We start from the raw sequence: 19,223 nt of genomic DNA, 5'->3' as shown, positions 1-19,223 counted from the left end.
AGAGTTTCAGGAAATCTTTTCAGTGGTTCATGAGATATTTTGACACCAGACAAATGGGGTCGGCTCCGACAGCTCAAGGCCAAGTTTTAAGCAAAGATCTCGCCTGATTTAGCACTCAGAGTACGTCTCTCATCTACAACCACATCCAAGCTTTTGCTCAGTATGTATAAAATTGATTGAGTTAAATTAACTCCAGAAGTTTAGTATTTGTAGATTTGCATCCAATAATCACTGTCTGAGAGTTTGATAATTGTTTATTTTGCTTTTTGGCAGCAGATAAATGATAAATGGTTGATCTTTAGTTGTGTGTAAATCAGAGTATCATCTGCGTAACTGTGAAAAGAAATGTAACAAAGAAGAAAAATACTGACCCAAATACAGAGCGCTGAGGAACTCCAAAAGAAACGCTGATAACTAAACACTGAGGCTTGCAATAAAACGATCCGACCAGTCGGACCTGAATCATTCTAGTGCCAAACACATCACATCAAAGCAGAAATTAGGATATTATAATGTGGAACAAAACTCTCAGCCTTCTGAATCTGTAGCTAATAATGGATTGCATAAAGAAAATGTGTTTAGTGTTTCGAATGGCTTTAAGAACTGACTGGAACACTTTAATAATGTGCATCTAAAATGAGTTTTTAAAAAAATTATTCTGAATATTTTTTGAATAAAACTTAAGTTTGGAAAGGTCAAAGTAACAGAAGCATTAAAGGCAGACGCCACAGGACTGTCTGACCACAACCATAAGATTTTAGTTCATATTTAGTTTTAACTTACTAATTTGAACAAAGAGAGGCTTAAAACCTAAATTAACCCCTTTAAATTTAAGATCTTTACTTTAATCTGAAACATATAAATGAAGAAGGTTGTTTTGTTTTGAGTTATAAACTGAAAAATATAATATCCACTCTTTCTTCCCACATTTATATCCAGCTTTAGTTCATTTTCCTGATCCTCATGGTACAGTATTGCTCCGTGAGTCTCCCCCCTGATTCGCCTCCTCCCCTTTGATTCCTCTTCCCACCATCCGGTCCCTTCCCGCTCTTCATCTCTTCCTTCTCCTCTTCCTTCCCTCCTTGCGTCGCTCTTCATCTTTGTCTCCCATTTTTCTCCCACCAAAATCGACCACACGTGCTCCGCTGAAACAAAATCCTTTTTTGTTTTTGTAATTTTCCTTGATTTTTTTTCTTTCTTTCAACCTCCTCCTCCTCCTCCTCATCACTGCAATCAGGATACCGCACACACGCATACACACACATCTCACGCCTCCAGCCCCCTCCTCCCTTTGTTTTGAGTGTCGCTCTCGAAGGAAGGCGAACAGGCAGGGATGGGAGACGCAGGAAGCAGCCGAGGACTGACCCTCTGAAGCAGCCTCTACGTCAGAAAGAGACGCTCTTCACATCAGACACAAAGACACCTGGCTCCAGCTGATTTGTATCTCTTCCTCCGTCCTCGTTTCTCCCCGCCTTGCCACCAGACTAGAGAGTAAACATACCTACGCACAAAAAAGGGGGAGCTGCGTCCTGTTTTCAATCTTTTCTATTTTTTTATTTATTTCTTTCCCTCCCTGACACCGCACCCTAGGCTTTCGGGATGTTTTTATGAGCTACAGGTAATCATCTTCGCCTGCTTCACTGCTTAAAGATGAAGAAAATCTGGTCCAAGAAGAGATTTCAGGTGAGTTTGCTCCTTTATGGGAAACTAGATGCCACGTTCATGTTGTTTCTTTTTTTTAAATACAAATTTTTCCCTAAAATATCTGATTCACATGCCACACCCTTCATTTGATAAAGATGCTTCTTTAAAGGAAAATTGCTGTAAGAAAAAAAAGAATCTGCTCGGATCATTTGAACGCAGTTTTGCAGAGAAGATGCACGATCGGTGACATGATGGATGAATGTGACACTTGCTGTCTTCTTGCTGTAAAATTTAGGACGAATAACAAACAGCGCGTCAAAAAAAAACCAACCAAACTCTGATTGCCAGCTTGAACAAAGTATTTGAAGACGTTACCAGAAATGAAAATAATCTCTCAAAAAAACCTCCAGATTTTCAGTTTCTAATGCTCCCCTTCGTTTGTCACGTTGCGCGCATTCTGTGCCGTGAAATATGTGCTTTGCTTTGGCAGTCGTGAGAGTTTTGTTGTATAATAAGCAATTCGTTTAACAGGTTTCACAAATTTGGGGCAGATGAAATGTGTGTCAGTAGGCTACACTCCGTGGAGACATGGGAATCAGGCCAGCGTCTCACAAGGGCAACAAAAAGTGGGGAAAAGGCGCAGGATCGAGTTTATTCCTGATTAACCCTCTTCGTTAAAAAACTCTGCTTCAGTTTCAAACCTTTGAGATGTATGTTCTGTAGCATCCAGCTCAGATTTATTTGAATAATGCTGTCAGGATTTGGATTATGCCCATTTTCTGAAGTATTTGCCAACGGATGCCGTCTGAGGCTGGGCTTTGCTGATATGACTGCCTCGAGGACGTAACAATCGGAGCCACGACAAAGAGAGACGCTCCTGGGAGGATCTGTGAAGCAGCTCCAACTACCAGGCAGCCGTTAATCAAACCGCCTGACACAAAAGCATCAACCAATGGGGAGCACACAGTTAACGCAGTGGGAGACGAGTGCGAAATGACTCATTTCACTTTTGCTACTTTTGCTTTCTATTAGCTGGAAAGCAGTGAGTCACGCCGCGGAGCTCTCAATAGTTCTGATTGACTGCCAGGAAGCAGTTTTCTCAGCTGCTATATCAGCATGGATGCTGTCTTGAAATACATCCTGGAGCAGATCTTAAAAACCTGCATCATGGATACATGATCTATAGTGTAATACAACTTTTACTGCGGTTGTGCCTTTCTGGTTTATGACGTGTCTCGTTACACTGCCAACACGAAGATTCGGAAAAGACACGAGCGATCACGATGCAGTTCAGCCTTTAATTACAAGACTCTTCAATCTTTATTCATGATACAATTCAGCTTTAATTCACGATACGATTCAGCCTTAAATCAAAATATGATTCAGCCTTATATCAAAATACGATTCAGCCTTATATCACAATATGATTCAGCCTTAAATCATGACTCAATTCAGCCTTATATCACGATACGATTCAGCCTTATATCACGATACGATTCAGCTTTATTCACGATACGATTCAGCCTTAAATCAAAATACAGTTCAGCCTTAAATCACGATATGATTCAGCCTTAAATCACGATACGATTCAGCCTTAAATCACGATACGATTCAGCCTTAAATCACGATACGATTCAGCCTTAAATCACGATACGATTCAGCCTTAAATCACGATATGATTCAGCCTTAAATCAAGATACGATTCAGCCTTAAATCACAATACGATTCAGCCTTAAATCACAATACGATTCAGCCTTACATGACAATGTGATGCGATTTAATGAGTTTTGATTCAACGCACTGAGATTTAATGTTAGTAGTTAATACTTTTTTTCTTTTTTACTGTCACAAACAGATTTTTTATAATATATACTTGTATAAAACCCTGACTCAAAATTATTACTCTAAAATGAGTCTTGGTATGAAAATAAAACCTGCCAGCAGCAGATGTGTTAAACAGTCTTTCAGTAACTCAGCAGTGAGGAGCAAAACACACATTTTTATTGTCTTTACAAAATAAGGTTAACCTAATTTTCCTGCAATATTAGTTAATAGATGTGATAAGGGTCTGTTTTCTTAATGCTTTTCAAGCAAAAGAAAAAAAAAAACTCAAATTACCGAATTTGCCACATAAGTGAAATGTATTAAAGTTCTAACTTTATTCACGACTCGCATTCAAATCAGTATCAGAAAGGATTTCAGGAAACTGTAGACATGAACTGCCAGCTTGTTTTACATTTGACCAACAAATGGAGCAAACAGAAGAACGTTAAAGCACATGGAACGTCGTGATAACAGGAAATGTGTCTTTTATCCCAGCTAATATCATCATCACAAGGTTCTACGATGATAGTTTTGATACAAACTGCAAGGAAGTTCAGATAAGGATCAGAAAATTCACCAAACTTTGTTTTAAAATCTCTTTATTGTCAGTTTTAGTCAAACTTTAATAGCTGGAGAGGATCTGAACCTTTTGAGGCAACATTTCTTGCCACATGAAGGGAAAACGAATGTGTAAAGCGACAGGAAATCACAGCCTTAGCAGCAGTCTTGTGCGTAAAGCTGGAGCTTTAGCTGTGATGGCTGTTCGATAATGTTTTGTTTTCTCGTGTCTTGTTTCAGAGAACTGGGCACTCCACACGGACATTTGGCAGATTGACCCATGGTGTGTTGTCAGTATGAGCTTTTACGTCAGTTTTGATTCTACTGTATCATGTCGGTGTTTTTTTTGTAACTCCTTGGTTTATATTTTAACACTGCAGTTGCTTCCGTTTGTTTGTGTGTTTTGGGTTTTTTTTTCTGTTTAGCTGCACACAAGTGGGTTTTATGATCCACCCCCACAAAGCAGCATTTCTGCTGCTGCATCTCTGCATAAAATCTTTAAGTGGGAAAACGCCGAGCCTCGGCGCTTTCACGGTGGAATATCTGGCAAATATTTTTTTGCTATTCTCGACTCAAATCAGATGCTTTCTGCACAAACTCCAAATCCTATTTACAAGACAATTCAAGCCGTAAACGTAATTACACTGCCGAGTCAATTTCCCCCTCGCTTGGTGTGCAAGCTATTTAACTTCATTTGATGCCACCGTTTTTATGCTGGCTTTCTCATCATTAGCTTCTGAAATGATCCAATAAGGATCTGACTTGATGCGAGGCTCAATGAGGTGCAGCCTATTCTGTGGTTGTCGTCCTCCCCCTTCACAGGCTCTCTAACCAGTAAACATATCTGTCAGCCGACCAGCGGTTTGGCTGGTGATTTTTAGACTCTAATGGGTACGAAGAGGATTGGTCGTGTGGGTGAGAGGGATGCTGGTTTCCATAGTAACGGTGCTCTCCCGTCTGCCCTCTCTTGCTGCCACTATGGAAGCGAAGTTTTCCGCTCCTGCCGAAAGCAAAGCTATGGTAAACCTGCACGTCTTCATCCGTATTCTGCCTCCCCCAGCATCCGTTCATCTGTTCATCTGTCCCCTGTGGTACTTTGTTTTTGTTTTTTTTTACCCTTTGTGGTTTTGGTATCCTCCAGACCTTTTATTTCCCCCTTTCAATGCCTTTGTTTCATTCGTGCTATTAAACCAAAAGCCTGCTACTCCGAGTCGTGTCCTCTTTTGTTCATCAGGAAGTCAGGCTTCAATCTACAACTCATGATTATGCTTTTAAATTGCATGAATTTTCTCTACTCGTGCTTAAAAATATCTAAATCAAGAAGCTTTTATATGACATTATTAGGCATAGTCGGGTTGATTAGGAGTTTGTTTTATAGTCTACAGACTTTTTTGTATCAGTCATGTATTTTTCTAAGCCAAGGCTGATTTAATGATCTGCTTCAGTCCATTTGATTTAATCTAGGGACTCCAAATGCACCGATTCTAGTTTTCAAGGCCGCTTCCAATTTCTGATTTCTGTTCAATTCTGACTTACTGGTTCCAAAATCCCATTTCAAATTAGATAGATGGATAGGTTGATGAAGAGACTGTTGTTCAGATTATATCTCCTTATTTATTCTTTTTTTTTATCTACTTTACAATAAAGAAAAATGCCTCAACAGTTTTAAAACAGTCGTAGCAGAGTCCAACATAATGTTTGTGAGAAAATGAAAACTCTGATTTGTTAAATTGTTAAATCAGTCATCAAGTTTATTTTAACTGTATCTGCATGATAAATGACAGCTTTGTAAATCTTTATTCTCAATTGCTGCTTGCAAACTATAGGTCTTGCAAAGTAATTTAAACTGTTAACTTAAAAAGAAAACTCCCATATTAAAGGCACAGAAATTAGCTGCCAAGCTGAGGGTGCTTTCATGCACTGCATAAAAAAATAGGATTTTTAGGTCCTAGTATTAGGTCAGACTGATTCCTGTCACCTGATCAATCGGTGCGTCAGCACTTTTGAAGAGCAAATCAAAACATTTCATTTTTACCTCTTACCCCAGTTTGCATGTTTCATTTTTCACTCCAATTTCTCCTTTTATGGACTTGTAAGGCTTGTACGTGTTAATTATCGTGTTTTTTCTGTTATTTTAGACTCTGAGACCACAGAGGACGAGACCACAGAGCCTCAGATGGAAACCAAAGAAGGGCTCGGGAAGCACCAGGACAAAACTGGATGGAAAGGACCATCAGGTATTCACAGATTCAGCCCATTTTTACATTACAAATCTGACATTTCAGCTTTTTTTTTTTTGTTGAAGTTCATAAACTTTTATGGCACCACTTGCAAAAGATGTGCAGCATTGGCAAATTTAGGTGCTGTTGAAACATTTTTTTTTTTTTACAGCTTCATATCCTGCAGGATTTACTGCGCCGCCAGTGTCGCTGCCAAAAACACACTTGTACGAAATTACGTCTGGATGTAGATTGATAGATTTAATGGAGGCTGTTTTCTGCTCGGCCCACAGTGTTTGTCAGATGAAATCCAATACAGGAGAATGTAGTAATCCCTCAGGGTGTGATGCAGCAAGGTGACACACTGCCCTAGTTTAGTTTCCAGCAGGAATCGCTCCGTTTGGCTCCACTGGGAAGCTGCAACAGGAAGAACTGACTGCTTAAGCAATCAAGACCCCAAAAGCCACGGCGTAAACATAAGTAATGAGTTTGTTTAGAAAATATTAGATTAGAAATTAGATGAAAATCGTTGCAGTCTTTTCATGCAAGCATAATATTTCAGATTTATTAGGGTTATTATTAAGTCGCACTGGTTGGCTCGGTAAGTAATTGCTCAATTTTTCTTTTTTTGTTTTTTTTATTAAAACCTAATGTAAGTTTTTTTGATTTTATTATCACCCTCTGCCATCTGTGTGCGCTTGTGTCAGTGAGCAAAATACGTCATGGACCGCTGGACAAGTTTTAATGAGATTTGCAGAAAGTCGTCGCAGGATGTAGATCTGCGACGGATTCATTCAAGAGCCACAGCTAACTGACTTCATCGCGTGCAAAAATGTTTATAATTCGGTCAGTTTTACAGATTTTGAGCTGAAATTTAATGTGCTCGTAACAACACACACTCTGAGCGACATCTTATTGCATGAGACTGGATGAAGTTTTCCTCAAAACACCGACAAGTCGATCATTTCTCAACCTAAGATGATCTTAGAGTGAAACTCTGTCATGAAAGGTGGTGGGCGAAATGCATTCCTTCAAGCAAAGGTTCTCAATTCCTTAAATTAGTAATCTGCAATCCCAGGGGCTAAAGCTGGAGCTTGAATGACTGTGGGGGTGTCTGTCCTGGCGTTTGTTTCTGCAGCTCAGGGTTACAGGGCCCTGACGTGTCCTCTCTATGGAAATCTGATGCGTTTTCTTCCTGACGGTGACGCTGACTCAGTATCATTTCGCTCAGCCGGTCAAGCAGTCTGATGTTTTATATCCTCGGCCTCGCTGCTTGTTCAGGATTCCTTTCGTTAGCAGAAGATGCTGACAGCTCTCTCTCTCTCTCCCTTTTTTTTTTTTTTTTTGCTGCTGAAGCACGTCTGTCTCCGTTGCTCATCACTAAAATGTCAATCATTACCTGATTTGCGATGGAGGAGGAGGCTCTGTTTAAGCAGCGCCTGTGTTTTTATGTCTGTCTGGTTTTCTACCAGCTCAGGACTTCTTGTCATAAACAGTAAAAGCCGAACCGGGTGTGTGTGTCTCTGCAGGCGAGGGAGGACGGATGATGGACTACAACCCCGACCCTTCAGACCGCAGGGCCACCCTCCCCGGCACCTACGACCCCGTGGTGGAACGAGAGCTCCGTGCTCTGGGCTCTCGTCCTCCGGGGCCACATTTGGACCCCGCTAACCCAGCCAGGCAAGCGTTCGGCGGGGGTCCCGCCGAGGGGGCCCCCCCTGTCCGTCACCTGGGCGTGGAACCCCTCATCCGGGCGTCTCACGCTAACCTGGCCCGGCCCGTGCAGGGGTCAGAGGAAAGTGTTTCTGTCGGCAGCGACTACTACGGGAGCATGTTCAGCCTCTACAGAGGGAGAACATTTTCTATGCCGTTATAGCAGATGGCTTTTCTTTTTTTTATTTCCAGGAAAAACAAACAATAAGACTGGCCACGAACTCCCTCTAGTTGCAAAGAAAACTGGCACACGACGCACATTACATCCATCATAGACCCAAACGGCATTTCCAAGTTGTTATCCTTTTTTTTTTCTCCTCATTTATTCTTTGATCACACTTTCCTTTGACCCGTCCGATTGCTGTGTGGTTTGATTTAAATCTGAAGAAACTTATAATAACATTGTAAATATTTATTGGAGCCATTAAGGAAGATGCATTTGTGCGATCTCTTCAAACGTTGATGCTTTTTACCCTCTGCATGTTTTTCCCCTCACTTTCGGATTAACACCATGTCTTTAGCAGTTTGTTGTGGCATGCTTCGACTCAAGCTGATACTGGCATGAACTTCACCACAAACTTACAATCATGTAACCCACTGGTTTTTTTATTTTCTATTTTTGAGGCATGAAGATTTTGTGCTTGAAGTCCGAGCAGACGCATTCTGTCCGACTTTGTATTTTAAATTGGTGAATTGTGAGCTTTTTCTCGATTAAGCGTTTAGATTCTTTACAAAACTCCACACATCAGTGACGTTTACTCTTTGATTTTCAGATGTTTTATTTCATGCTGTTCTGTTACAAGCACACAGATTACACACACACAACACAGAACTTTTAAACATGAAATCATTCGAGGAAACACACAAACGGACACTCTGATGCATCTTCTCCTCCAAAGCCGTGCTGGTGTGCTTGATCTCTAACTTCGCACCTCCGTTTCCCCTCAATCCTCATCCCTCCAGGACTCAAAGTGCTCGTGCATCACGGGGACTGTCCTCCCGTGTCCCCTCGTCTTCTCCCCAGCCACCTTCCGGCGCAGACAAAAACGGCATCGGTGCTCAAAAACAAGAGCCGGACGGAGCCAAACCGTCAGACCCTGAAGCTTGTAAGCCCGTCCAGTCGTCTGGCGTAGACGGCGTCGTCATGACACCCAAGCTGGCTCGTGCGGGACCCAAGATCTTCGACAAGGTCCGGGCTTTCGAGGAGCGAAGGAAGAGTGTGGATCTGCCAGCTTCCAGCAACTCTGATGACAGTGGAAAGAAGACAGGAGGCCCGAGCAAAGAAGAGGGACGGATCCTGCAGGGGGCAGCCCAGAAGAGAGCCGCCTTCCAGCACCGGGCGTCCTCATTGGAGGACAGGACGAGTTATTCCCAGAGGGTTCAGAGCTACCAGAGCAAGTTTGCAGAGGAGCTCCAGAGGATCAAGAAACTTGTGGGGAAGTCGAGCCTGAAGAAGGCGTTTTCCACCGAGCAGCTGTGCCAGAAAGACAGGTCCAGCACCGGGAAGGTGGAGCCCATTCCTCTGCGGGTGGTTCAGAAGTTGGAGGCGAGGGAGCGAGCCCTGGAGGAGGGAAGTGTCGGAGGGAGGGAAGGAGGCGGCAAAGTGCTGACTTCTCCACAGGCGCGAGGCAGAAGTTCAGTGAACCAAAGAAGCAGGCCTGAAAAGGAGAAAATGACACAGACAGTGGACGGCTCTGTTACCACGGAAACGGCACAAGTTCACCAGTTGCCGGGACAACCGTTGCCAACAGCCACAAGGAGAAGCCCAATCAGGTTTGAGGAAGATCGTCTTTATTGATAATTGTGTATAAACTTCTACAGGAAGCTGTATCTTTTCAACTCTAAGTTTAATGTCATCAAAGATTGTTTTCTCGTTTGTGAAAGCAGCAAAACTCAAACAAAAGTCCATCAACTCTTTATTCTCCTCCAGAGAACTGGGAGCAGATTCCAAACAAGACACCAGGGTGGGCAACCAATCCGAGCCCAGGTCAGCCAGCCCGACGGGGATAAGAACATCTCCAGTGACTGTGAGGGAACCGGGGTTCCTGCGTGGACCCAAACCGCCCCGCCTGACCCCGCCACCCGCTCCCTCAGTCAGCCCCGTGTTAAAGAAGAGACGGGCAGAGGCGGGACGGAAATCTCCGGCCTTCAAAGTGACCTTCCCCTCGATCCCGGTAGAGGACGAGCCCGTGGAGGAGGAGCGCAGGAGGAGGGAGGGAGGAGCTCGCAAAAGCAAGCGAGGCCGAGCGACACGAGCCGGGTCTGCAGAGGAAGGTAGGAGTCACGAGTCGATTTGTTCAGAAAAAGGGTCGACATTTCAGAATGTCTTAGATGATTTAAAGCATTTTATTATAAACTTTGAACCTAAACGTTGAAAGGATCTCCTGAACTGAATCAAATGAAAACAATTCTGAAATGTGGGCATGCACTCAACGTAAACAAACTTTGATCTGCATATTTTACTCGACACATCTGACCAAACAGCTCTTCCATGACCTACTTTTAGTCTCTCCAGATGTTTTTATAGATGAACAAAACAGCTGTTCATACATTTTGGTTACAAATTTTTCATTTAAGTATACATTACCCATGGATATGAGTAAAAAAGTTCCTTACTTTCTGTTGTTTTGGACCAGTTTTGAGGACCTTTCATTTTTAGAGGTTTAAAAATAGAAATATTTTCAGTTTGTTTGGTTTACATCTGTCTTAAATGGCCTGATCAGGCTATCGTTTTAATGTTAACCAATGTTTTATTGCTCTAAAAGTAAGCCAGGTTCTCTTTTGTATTTTTAATTTTTGTGAAGTGTCTAAACACTTTACTGAAAGTCAAGTTGGCAAAGGTGGCTGTAGCTTAAACTGCATGTATAAAAACACCCAACACTGGTGTCATTGGGTCCTAAAGCACATTTACAAAAGTCAAACCTCTTCAAAGCCACAAAACTCAATTTATTTTGTTTTTTTATTTACTTTATGGATTCAACATTTGCTTATAATTGCTAATGATCTAAAAAAAAAAAAGCACATCAACCACTTTTATCACTTCAGAGACAAAAAAAAGCAGTAATAATGTTGATGGATGAGTTGGAGCAGGGCTCCCCGGGATGTTCGCAGACCACATCTGTAGTGAGAATAGGGAGCAGGTGGAAGAGAGCCTGGAGAGGGAGAGGGTTTTTCCTCTGGAGAGAAGAGGAATGAAATCCAGTCGCAGCCAATAAAGAAAAGCATGATTATATTAAGTTCAGGCTTTCTTGTTTCCAGGCGGTTCCTCTGATGACTCCTACCTGTCTGCCAACGAGGAGCCGGCCGAGGCTCCCAGGTTTGAGAAGCGTCTCGAGGAAACCGCGGCGCCCTGTGGCTCCGAGGTCACGCTAACATGCGTCATCACCGGTAGCCCTGCTCCTACAGGTAAAAGAAAAGACATCAAAACCTTTAGGAGGGTTTCTACTCCCCGAGCTGTGAGGTTTAAAGAAATGTTCGTTGGCCACCATAAGGGAACTTTTAGTCCAAGACGCTGCGAAAAGCGGTTCCTCGGATCAAAAAAAACACAGCAAGAATATGAATATTCATAAAAGTCTGGGTATAAAATCTGTAAAACAAAGAGCGTCGTTCATTGCACGTCTTGTGAAGAGCATCGTGAGTTGAAATGCGCCGCCTCTGCCTTCCCAGTTACATGGAGAAAGAATAACGTGGAGCTGAGGCGCGACGCCTTCTACGCCGTTAAATCTGAGGGCGAGAAGCACAGCCTGGTGATAAAGGAGATGAGGCCGCACAACGCGGGGTCGTACTGCGTCACGGCTGTCAACGCGGCGGGCAGCGCCTCCTGCAGCGCCACCATCTACGCCCAATCAGGTGAGAGCGGGCCGGACACGAAGGGAAATGAGGTTGGGTTTGACTCGGATTGAAACAAACGTGCTCGGTCTGACGCAAACTGTGAAGTCAAACGTAAAAAGGTCAACCTGAACTTTATCAAACGGTGCAGTTCGAAAGAGTTTCAGAGTTTCCAGATATATTGATGTGCAATTCTGAAATGCAGGTACGCGCTCAATGTAAACAAAGCTGAATCCTCTAAAAACACCACGTGGAAGCTTGAGTCATGTGATCGACCGACATTAGGCAGGTTGCCAGTGGCACGGGATACTTCAGAATCTGGTACCAGGTGAACACAGAACCGGTGACGCTGATGTCGATCCAATACTTTAACCTAAAAGGGCAGCGTTTACCAGAGAGGGGAGCAGAGTCACCTTTTATCATCAGAATATATTTTAATGGGAATAAAATGACTGATCGACCGTTTATTTGCATTTTAAAAATATATAAAACTGTAACAAACTGATTTTCCATAAATCAGACCGGTACAAAATGGAGAATGGATGTTTCTAAATTTACATTCTTCTTGTTTTTTTGTTTGAGTTAAGAAACTAAATCAGAACAAAATGTAATTTTTTACCCTTTTGTTGTATTCCTGGAGCTAGAGCAGTGTACTGAAAGTGGAGCAGAGACACAAACGGAAGCGTCTACACTTTTTGTTTGGCATCGACGTTTGGCTCGACCCGCACGCCGCTGCTGGTTGTAGTCTGTGTAGGTCAGGGGGGTCCAGTCCTGGTCCTGGAGGGCCGCCGTCCTGCAGGTTTCAGATGTTTCCTTGCTGTGACGCCTGGTTTTAACGAATGAGTGATTACCGGGCTTCTGCAGGACTTGAAGAGCAGGGAAACATCTAAAACCTGCAGGACGGTGGACCTCCAGGACCAGGATTGGACCCCACTGGTGTCGGTGAACAAATATGGAGGAACTGGACAAGTTTGGAGTCAAGGAGAAGACGTTTAGGTGGAAATATAGAAATGAATCCGCTGCGTAATGTGAAAGAAAACAGAAAGATCGAGTCAGACGGAGTAAATATTAAGGATTAATCGAGGCGCTGGAGGGTCATAAAGACACAGCTCAGACATGTGAAGCGTCCTTTAGTCGGATAAGTTTACATTTTAAACCTAACCTGCCTTTTTTACTCAGTAAAAATGAACACATTAAGCTTGTCGGACTTCTCCAGCCCAAACTTTTCCTCCATGGACGTTGACGATGATTTCAGTCACTTCGGCTGTTTTTGTAGGTAAACAAACACGTCATCGTTGGCCTCTTGCTTACAAATGTTTAATTTAATGAAACATTAACCGTCGCCATGAGAACAATATCGATATATTTTTACCTCCACGAGTTGTTTTTTTTATGACTCTGCAGCCCTCCTCCGTCTGACATTCTGTCTTTGCAAAAGCATCCCGTCCAGGCCTCTTGGCAGCAACGGTTGCCATGACAACGCCATTAATTCTTGGAGGCGCTGATCTCCCCCCCACCACCACCACCTCCTGGTGAGAATTTAAAACCCACCCTGTCAACACAAAAGGTCTCCCGAGGCTCAAAGGCAGCCTTGGCATTCAAAGTCAGGCGTAAACAAAACAAATTCCTCCAGGAAGAAGGTTTTTGTTTTGTTTTTTGTTAAAAAAGTGCCTCCATGTGTGCAGAGAAGCTCGAGTTGCTCCAGGTGGGTGTTGATCAGGCTCACGTTTTAAATGCAACTTGCCCTCGCTCGGTTTTGTCAACAAAACGTTCGCGGGGCTCCAGTTGCCATATTAGGCCGGCAGAGTCTGACTTGCAGGAGTATTTTTAGCCGTCCTCTTGTTCTCTGGGGTGATTTCTGTCTGTGAGCGATCACCGCTGCGGCCGTGAAGTTTTCCTCCTGTCCAGAAGGCTCGGAGATGGAGCGGTGTGAAAGTGTGAGCCACTTCAGCCGGGAGAGATTATTCCCTCACATTTTGAAGAATTTAATTGCATTACCCTCTGTGGTGTGCTGTTTTTTTTAAATAAATAAATAAATAAAATAAAATCATCACCAAGACTTCGATCAACTTTTAGAAAGATTTCAGCTTTTATCCCCGTCGCTCTGTTAGATAATACAGACACGAAGGGAGGTAAGTCATCAGTTGTGTAAGAGTTGGAAGGTTTACATAAACACTCGTGGGATTTATTCCCTGTTGGACAGACGCTGCACTGAGATGTGAGAATAGGTAGGTTATTTTTCTTTTTTTAACAGTTCCACTACACGTCGACGACTCCACGTCGGGTGGGACTTCTCTTTGCAAATGGTTGGATTTTTATCTTACACAGCAAAGGATCTTTTCTTTGTAGGCAGTAAAACAATTTACTTTTTTCCCCTCTCTAATCTGCTGTGCTCTTATTTCTGTTCAGTTGATCGAATCAGTCAGATTCCCCGCTGTCTGAAGGCAGCTAAACGACTTTTCTTGTTATTTGAAGACTTTTTTTCGCCTCTCATCTCAAAAGCTTTCTCAGCTCAAACTGGAAAAAATGCGGCGTTCCTGGAGTGAGTTGCAAATCACTTTCCCTCCCTTCCCTCCTGAGGGTCATTAGGGTCTTTGTAGGCCCACACGAGAGATGTTCTGGTCGCGTTCATGAAGGCGTGAAACTGTCTGTGGACCAGACCAACAAGGACCCTCAGGAGGGAGAGTGATTTGCATGTCAGCTCACTAGAAAAACAACAAACTTAGATTTCTGCACTCGGATGAGAAGCAAAACGTTTCTTTTCTCAACATACATAAATAGTTTGGACCGTTTCCAGCTCCTTATAGGTTTGTTAAAGGGAAACACAAGACTAAGAGTGCTAAATGTTCTTGACTTGCAGCAAAGCGAGGCAGGAGTTTGAACCTCCTAAGAATAAGTGAATGATCGTGTCAGGGATTAAGGGATTAATCTGTGCAGCTGAGGTCTTCTCTTCGTATGTCAAGGTGCACAAATTAAAACCTTTTAATGACTTTTAATGAACCCAAACATGAAAAATAAATGAGATACGGAGGCAGTACATCTGATAATTTGTTTGTTTCTTAACCACACTGCACCAAAAATCAAGCAAAATGACTTTTCTTTCATCACAGTCTTTTACGTTTTCTTGTTAACCTTTTTATGCAGTGAATTTACATTTATATTTGCATTTTTGAGCCAACAAAACAAAGATAATAGATTTCTATACAGCATAATGTCATGAATGAATTAAAAATTCTAAACACATCTCAATATATAAACTAAAATGGTGGATTTTTATGCTGAACACCTGTGATTTTAGGAAGAATGGTCTTTTTTTAATAGCTGTAATAATCACATTTGCAGGGATTTTCCTTTGGAGACTTTTGTCAAATATAATTGTAGGGATTAATTATCACAGATGCTCCTTAAAACCTTTTTGTGCACAAAAAAAAAAAAAGGCTGAAATTACCTCCGTTTATTGTCTGGCTTCTGAAATAAATGATCACAGAGCGGAAAGCTGGACTCTCGTCAGACAAATTTATTTTCGAGATCTTTTAATGCCTGAAAGTCCAGTTTAAACCCATCATCTGCGAGCATTACAAACACTGAAGAAGAAGAGTGGACGGGCGCTGGAAAGGTTGCAAAAACAAAATTAAAGATGACGAACTTAATGGTCCTTTACTGTTTTACACTTTTATTTGTTTTATACAGAATCGATGGTACCAAATATGACCTGAAATGATTGTTAGGGAATAGATGCCTAAATGAGTTTAAGAATCACAGAGTTTTCTTTCTTCTGTGGGAGCTTTTCTTCCCTGATGTTAGTATTTTATTTACCTGATCTTCCAGAGCCGACTCTCAGGAAACCAGCCGTGTCCCTGGAGGTCAGCAGTCCGGTCCAGTCAGACGAGGAGTACCTCAGCCCGCAGGAGGACGCCATGGAAGCTGCAGACTCGCCCTTTCTGAAGCAAAGTCTTTACTTTAAACAACCTCCTTCGTTTCAGGTAAAAATACATAAAACCCTGACATCTGGACCTGCTGTTTTAACCTGTTTTCCACAAGTAAACTACCTTTATAGACGTGCAGGTGCCTAAAAGAACAACTACAGGTCGCTTTTAACACCAGATTGCCAAACGTCTCCACAAACCTGGAATTATACACTTTAATTTAGAGTCAGCATGTTTAATTTATGAAGCAGCTAAAGAAAGGACAATTACCAAAACAAACAATTACATAAATAAATAAAAAGGAAAGACAAATATTATAGTAAAAATATTATATTATCGTAAAAAAAAGTACAGTCTTCCTGGAATACAGTACAGATCTTAACTGTATTATTATTATTTATTTATTTTATTTATCTGGGAATGGATGCAAATATGAGGCATTTAAAAAAAAAAACAATATACAGACAATGAAACACGGTGGAGGTTTTATCATGCTGTGAGAGACTTCAATGAGCTGAAAACAGTAACATTATATTTTTAAAAAAAGATGACGAAATGATCAAATTTGAGAAAATTAGCTTTAAATTTTTGTCGTTTTACAAAAAGACTGACCTGATGCAAAATAGGAAAAAAAAGCATTAAAAAAAATAATAAAACCCCACGACAAACAGAAAAACACGGTGGAGGTTTTATCATGCTGTGGGCTACTTTGATGTCTGAATAACTGAAAGCAGGAAAAACATAAAAAGAAATTATAAAAATGTTACATTTTAGAAAACTAGCTTTAAAGTGAAAATGGAAGCATTTTTCAAGGAAAAAGCCATCCAGACAGTGAAGCATGGTGGAGGTTTTATCATGCTGTGGGATGCTTTTCTGCTTCTGTAACTGGAGGCTGTGAAGGCTGATTAAATGAACCTACAGTGCTTGCTAGCAATTAGTCTGAGCCTAAATCTATAAAAACAATATTATCAGACAAACGAAACATTTAGACGTAAATGTTGCTCCGAAGATTTGCAACTGGAAATGTTTTCACAGATAAATGTCACGTTTCTTTATTTATTATTTCACTCACAAAAAATATAGTTTTCAGTTGTTGTTCGGTATCTTTCACTCTTGCTTTTGCATTTATTTTGTCGTTTTTGTTGCCTAAATTCATTTCGATACAGATGTTTAGGTCTCCGTGTTCTGATTCGTTAAAGGTGGCGCCATGTGACCAGGCAGTAACTGAGGGTCAAGATGTGGTTTTGTCAGTAAAAGTCAGAGGCCAGCCCAAACCCATGGTGCTGTGGTAAGACACCTTTGTCTTGATTTACTTTTATCGCAGTGAATCGTTTCAGGAGACGCGTGAAGCTTTCGTTTATAAACGATGGCGGCGTCCCGTTTGCTTCGACCCAGGCTGAAGGACAAAGTTGCGGTGAGGACGTCGGAGCGCGTCGCCCTGCGGGACGTGGACGGCGACGGCGGCTCCTTCGAGATGAGGGTCGGCTCGGCTCAGAAGTCGGACGCAGGGCTTTACGTTTGCAAGCTCGTCAGCGAGTGTGGCACCAAGCAGGCGGAGTGCAGAGTGGAGGTCAGAGGTGAGGAACAAAACCCCGAATCAGTGAATTATTACAGAATATATGTTAATATTCCCTTTGTGTCAACAGAACCCACAGAGCTGAAAATCACCAGAGAGCTCAGAGACGTGGCTGTAAAAGCCGGGGAGTCGGCCATGTTTGAGTGCCACATCACATGTCCGGAGGTGGATGTTGATTGGCTGTCGAACGGGAAGCTCGTCCAGCCGGCGCTGCTCAACTGCAAGATGCACTTTGATGGAAAAAGGTCTGGTTTTTAGCGTCCAACAGAGATTCTGCTCAAACTAGCTCTACTTTTTTAAACATACTGATGTCTGCTAGGTGCCGCCTCATGCTGAATTCAGTCCACGAGGATGACAGTGGGACCTACACTTGCAAGCTGAGCACCGCCAAAGGTGAAACACAAACTTTTTAAAAGGGTTTTCAAAGGGAAAGCTGTGATTTTTAGTTTCACTTTTTAAAAGCCGATGCTGGTTTTGTCTTTTACAGACGAGCTGACTTCGAGTGCAAGCCTGAGAGTGGCGCCTTCCAGGGAGCCGCTGTTCACCCGTAAGCTGGACGTCCTGGAGGTGATCGAAGGTCGCACGGCGCGGTTCGACTGTAAGGTGAGCGGATCTCCCGCTCCGCGGCTCACATGGATGCACTTCGGTAAGATGATGCAACCCTAAACACGCTTAACGCAAGATTCCTCTTAACTTGACCTTTTTTTTAAAATTTCTTCTCATGCAAATGTTCTGGCAGAGACGCGAGTGGAGGAGAGCGAGAACGTTCACGTCCTTCGGGAGGGGGGGCGTCACTCACTTGTCATCGCCCACGTTAGCAGCGACACGGAAGGCTTTTACACAGCGGTCGCTCAGAACGTCTATGGAAGGTCTGAATGTACGGCCGAGCTGTACGTTCAGGAACCCAGAGCCGCCATTTCCTCTCACATGTAAGAGGAGTCAGACTGAATGTGTCGTCAAATTAATTTCAGGCTGTCGATGATTCATTTGGACATTTTTCCAGGTGTACGACTTCACTTTTCAAGTTTTGAAAACAAGAAGTGAGTTCACAAGTTTTGTGGATCTTCTGAAAAGTCGACATACAGTCTCAAATATATCATGAAATTGAACAATAAATGTTTGGTTAATTATCTGTTAGGAAGTTCTACGGGAACCACAGGATTTTTGTTTCCACCGACGAGCTTCTGCTGTAAATCTGGCTGATATTTGACTCTTCTTCTCGGCAGAACAGGTTGAGTTCATTTAAATTGGTTGGTTTTAAGCAGAGTTCACAAATTTTTAATCAGGTTGAGCTTGGGGCTTTAAGATGGCCGTACCAAAAGCCTAATGTTGGCCGATCTATCCAATCAGAAACCAGTTCTGATGTGTTTAGAATCTCTGTCCCATTGGACCCAACTGTGTCCAAGTTGCAATTTTACTGTTGGTTTGAGGCGAAGCTGAAGAATTTAGAGGTCGTTCATTAGTCTACCCACAGCATGATGCTACCACCACCATGCCTGACAGTTGGTCCAGTGTTCTCAGCTCTGAATGCCTCACCTTCACTCCTCCAAACATCCTTCTTAGGTGGACAAATCACCTAATCTTTGTCTCGTCGGATCATAAAACGTTTCTCCAGAGGACATTTGGTTCGTTCGTGCAGGCAGCTGCAGATTTCGGTCCAGCCTGAAGGTTTCTGGGCTCCTTTCTTGGTCAGCATCCTCTCAGTCCTTGTTGATGTGAAACTGTCTTCACCGTGGACGGGGACACTGGTCTTCCAGTGGGTTCTGGTTCACGGCAGGCTTGGTGGTTCCTTTCATCTCAGGGTGACAGATGGGTGTTGGCGAGTCCAACGAGTGCTTTCAAGCAAATCCTTTTTTATGCCGGCAAAGAGAAGCGTCCAGCTGCTGTCAATCATGATCACTAATGGGAACTTAATAGACCTTGGCCTTGTTAAGA

General features: G+C 42.7%; 1 protein-coding gene across 7 annotated transcripts in view; it reads left to right on the top strand.

Annotated features, from left to right (window-relative positions):
• Positions 1-19,223, top strand: part of LOC108242196 (striated muscle enriched protein kinase) — a 48,270-nt gene that overhangs the window by 11,731 nt on the left and 17,316 nt on the right. For 4 of the 7 annotated variants that reach the window (XM_037973788.1, XM_025008221.2, XM_037973789.1 and 1 more), the window contains 12 exons: positions 6,165-6,263; positions 7,775-7,925; positions 8,922-9,731; positions 9,889-10,232; positions 11,217-11,363; positions 11,625-11,807; positions 15,615-15,769; positions 16,912-17,000; positions 17,108-17,533; positions 17,608-17,681; positions 17,776-17,934; positions 18,028-18,217. In XM_037973788.1, coding sequence (XP_037829716.1) covers positions 6,165-6,263; positions 7,775-7,925; positions 8,922-9,731; positions 9,889-10,232; positions 11,217-11,363; positions 11,625-11,807; positions 15,615-15,769; positions 16,912-17,000; positions 17,108-17,533; positions 17,608-17,681; positions 17,776-17,934; positions 18,028-18,217 — 2,827 coding nt within the window. Of the gene's footprint in view, positions 1-1,026; positions 1,684-4,260; positions 4,310-4,877; positions 5,047-6,164; positions 6,264-7,774; positions 7,926-8,921; positions 9,732-9,888; positions 10,233-11,216; positions 11,364-11,624; positions 11,808-15,614; positions 15,770-16,911; positions 17,001-17,107; positions 17,534-17,607; positions 17,682-17,775; positions 17,935-18,027; positions 18,218-19,223 lie in introns of those variants that run through there. The other 3 variants (XM_025008226.2, XM_025008225.2, XM_037973790.1) reach the window with 3 other exon arrangements.

This window comes from Kryptolebias marmoratus, linkage group LG23 (assembly GCF_001649575.2).
Source record: "Kryptolebias marmoratus isolate JLee-2015 linkage group LG23, ASM164957v2, whole genome shotgun sequence".
Taxonomy (NCBI): Eukaryota; Metazoa; Chordata; class Actinopteri; order Cyprinodontiformes; family Rivulidae; genus Kryptolebias; species Kryptolebias marmoratus.
The sequence above is the reverse complement of the archived record's forward strand: the minus strand, read 5'-3'. Positions and strand labels throughout refer to the sequence as shown.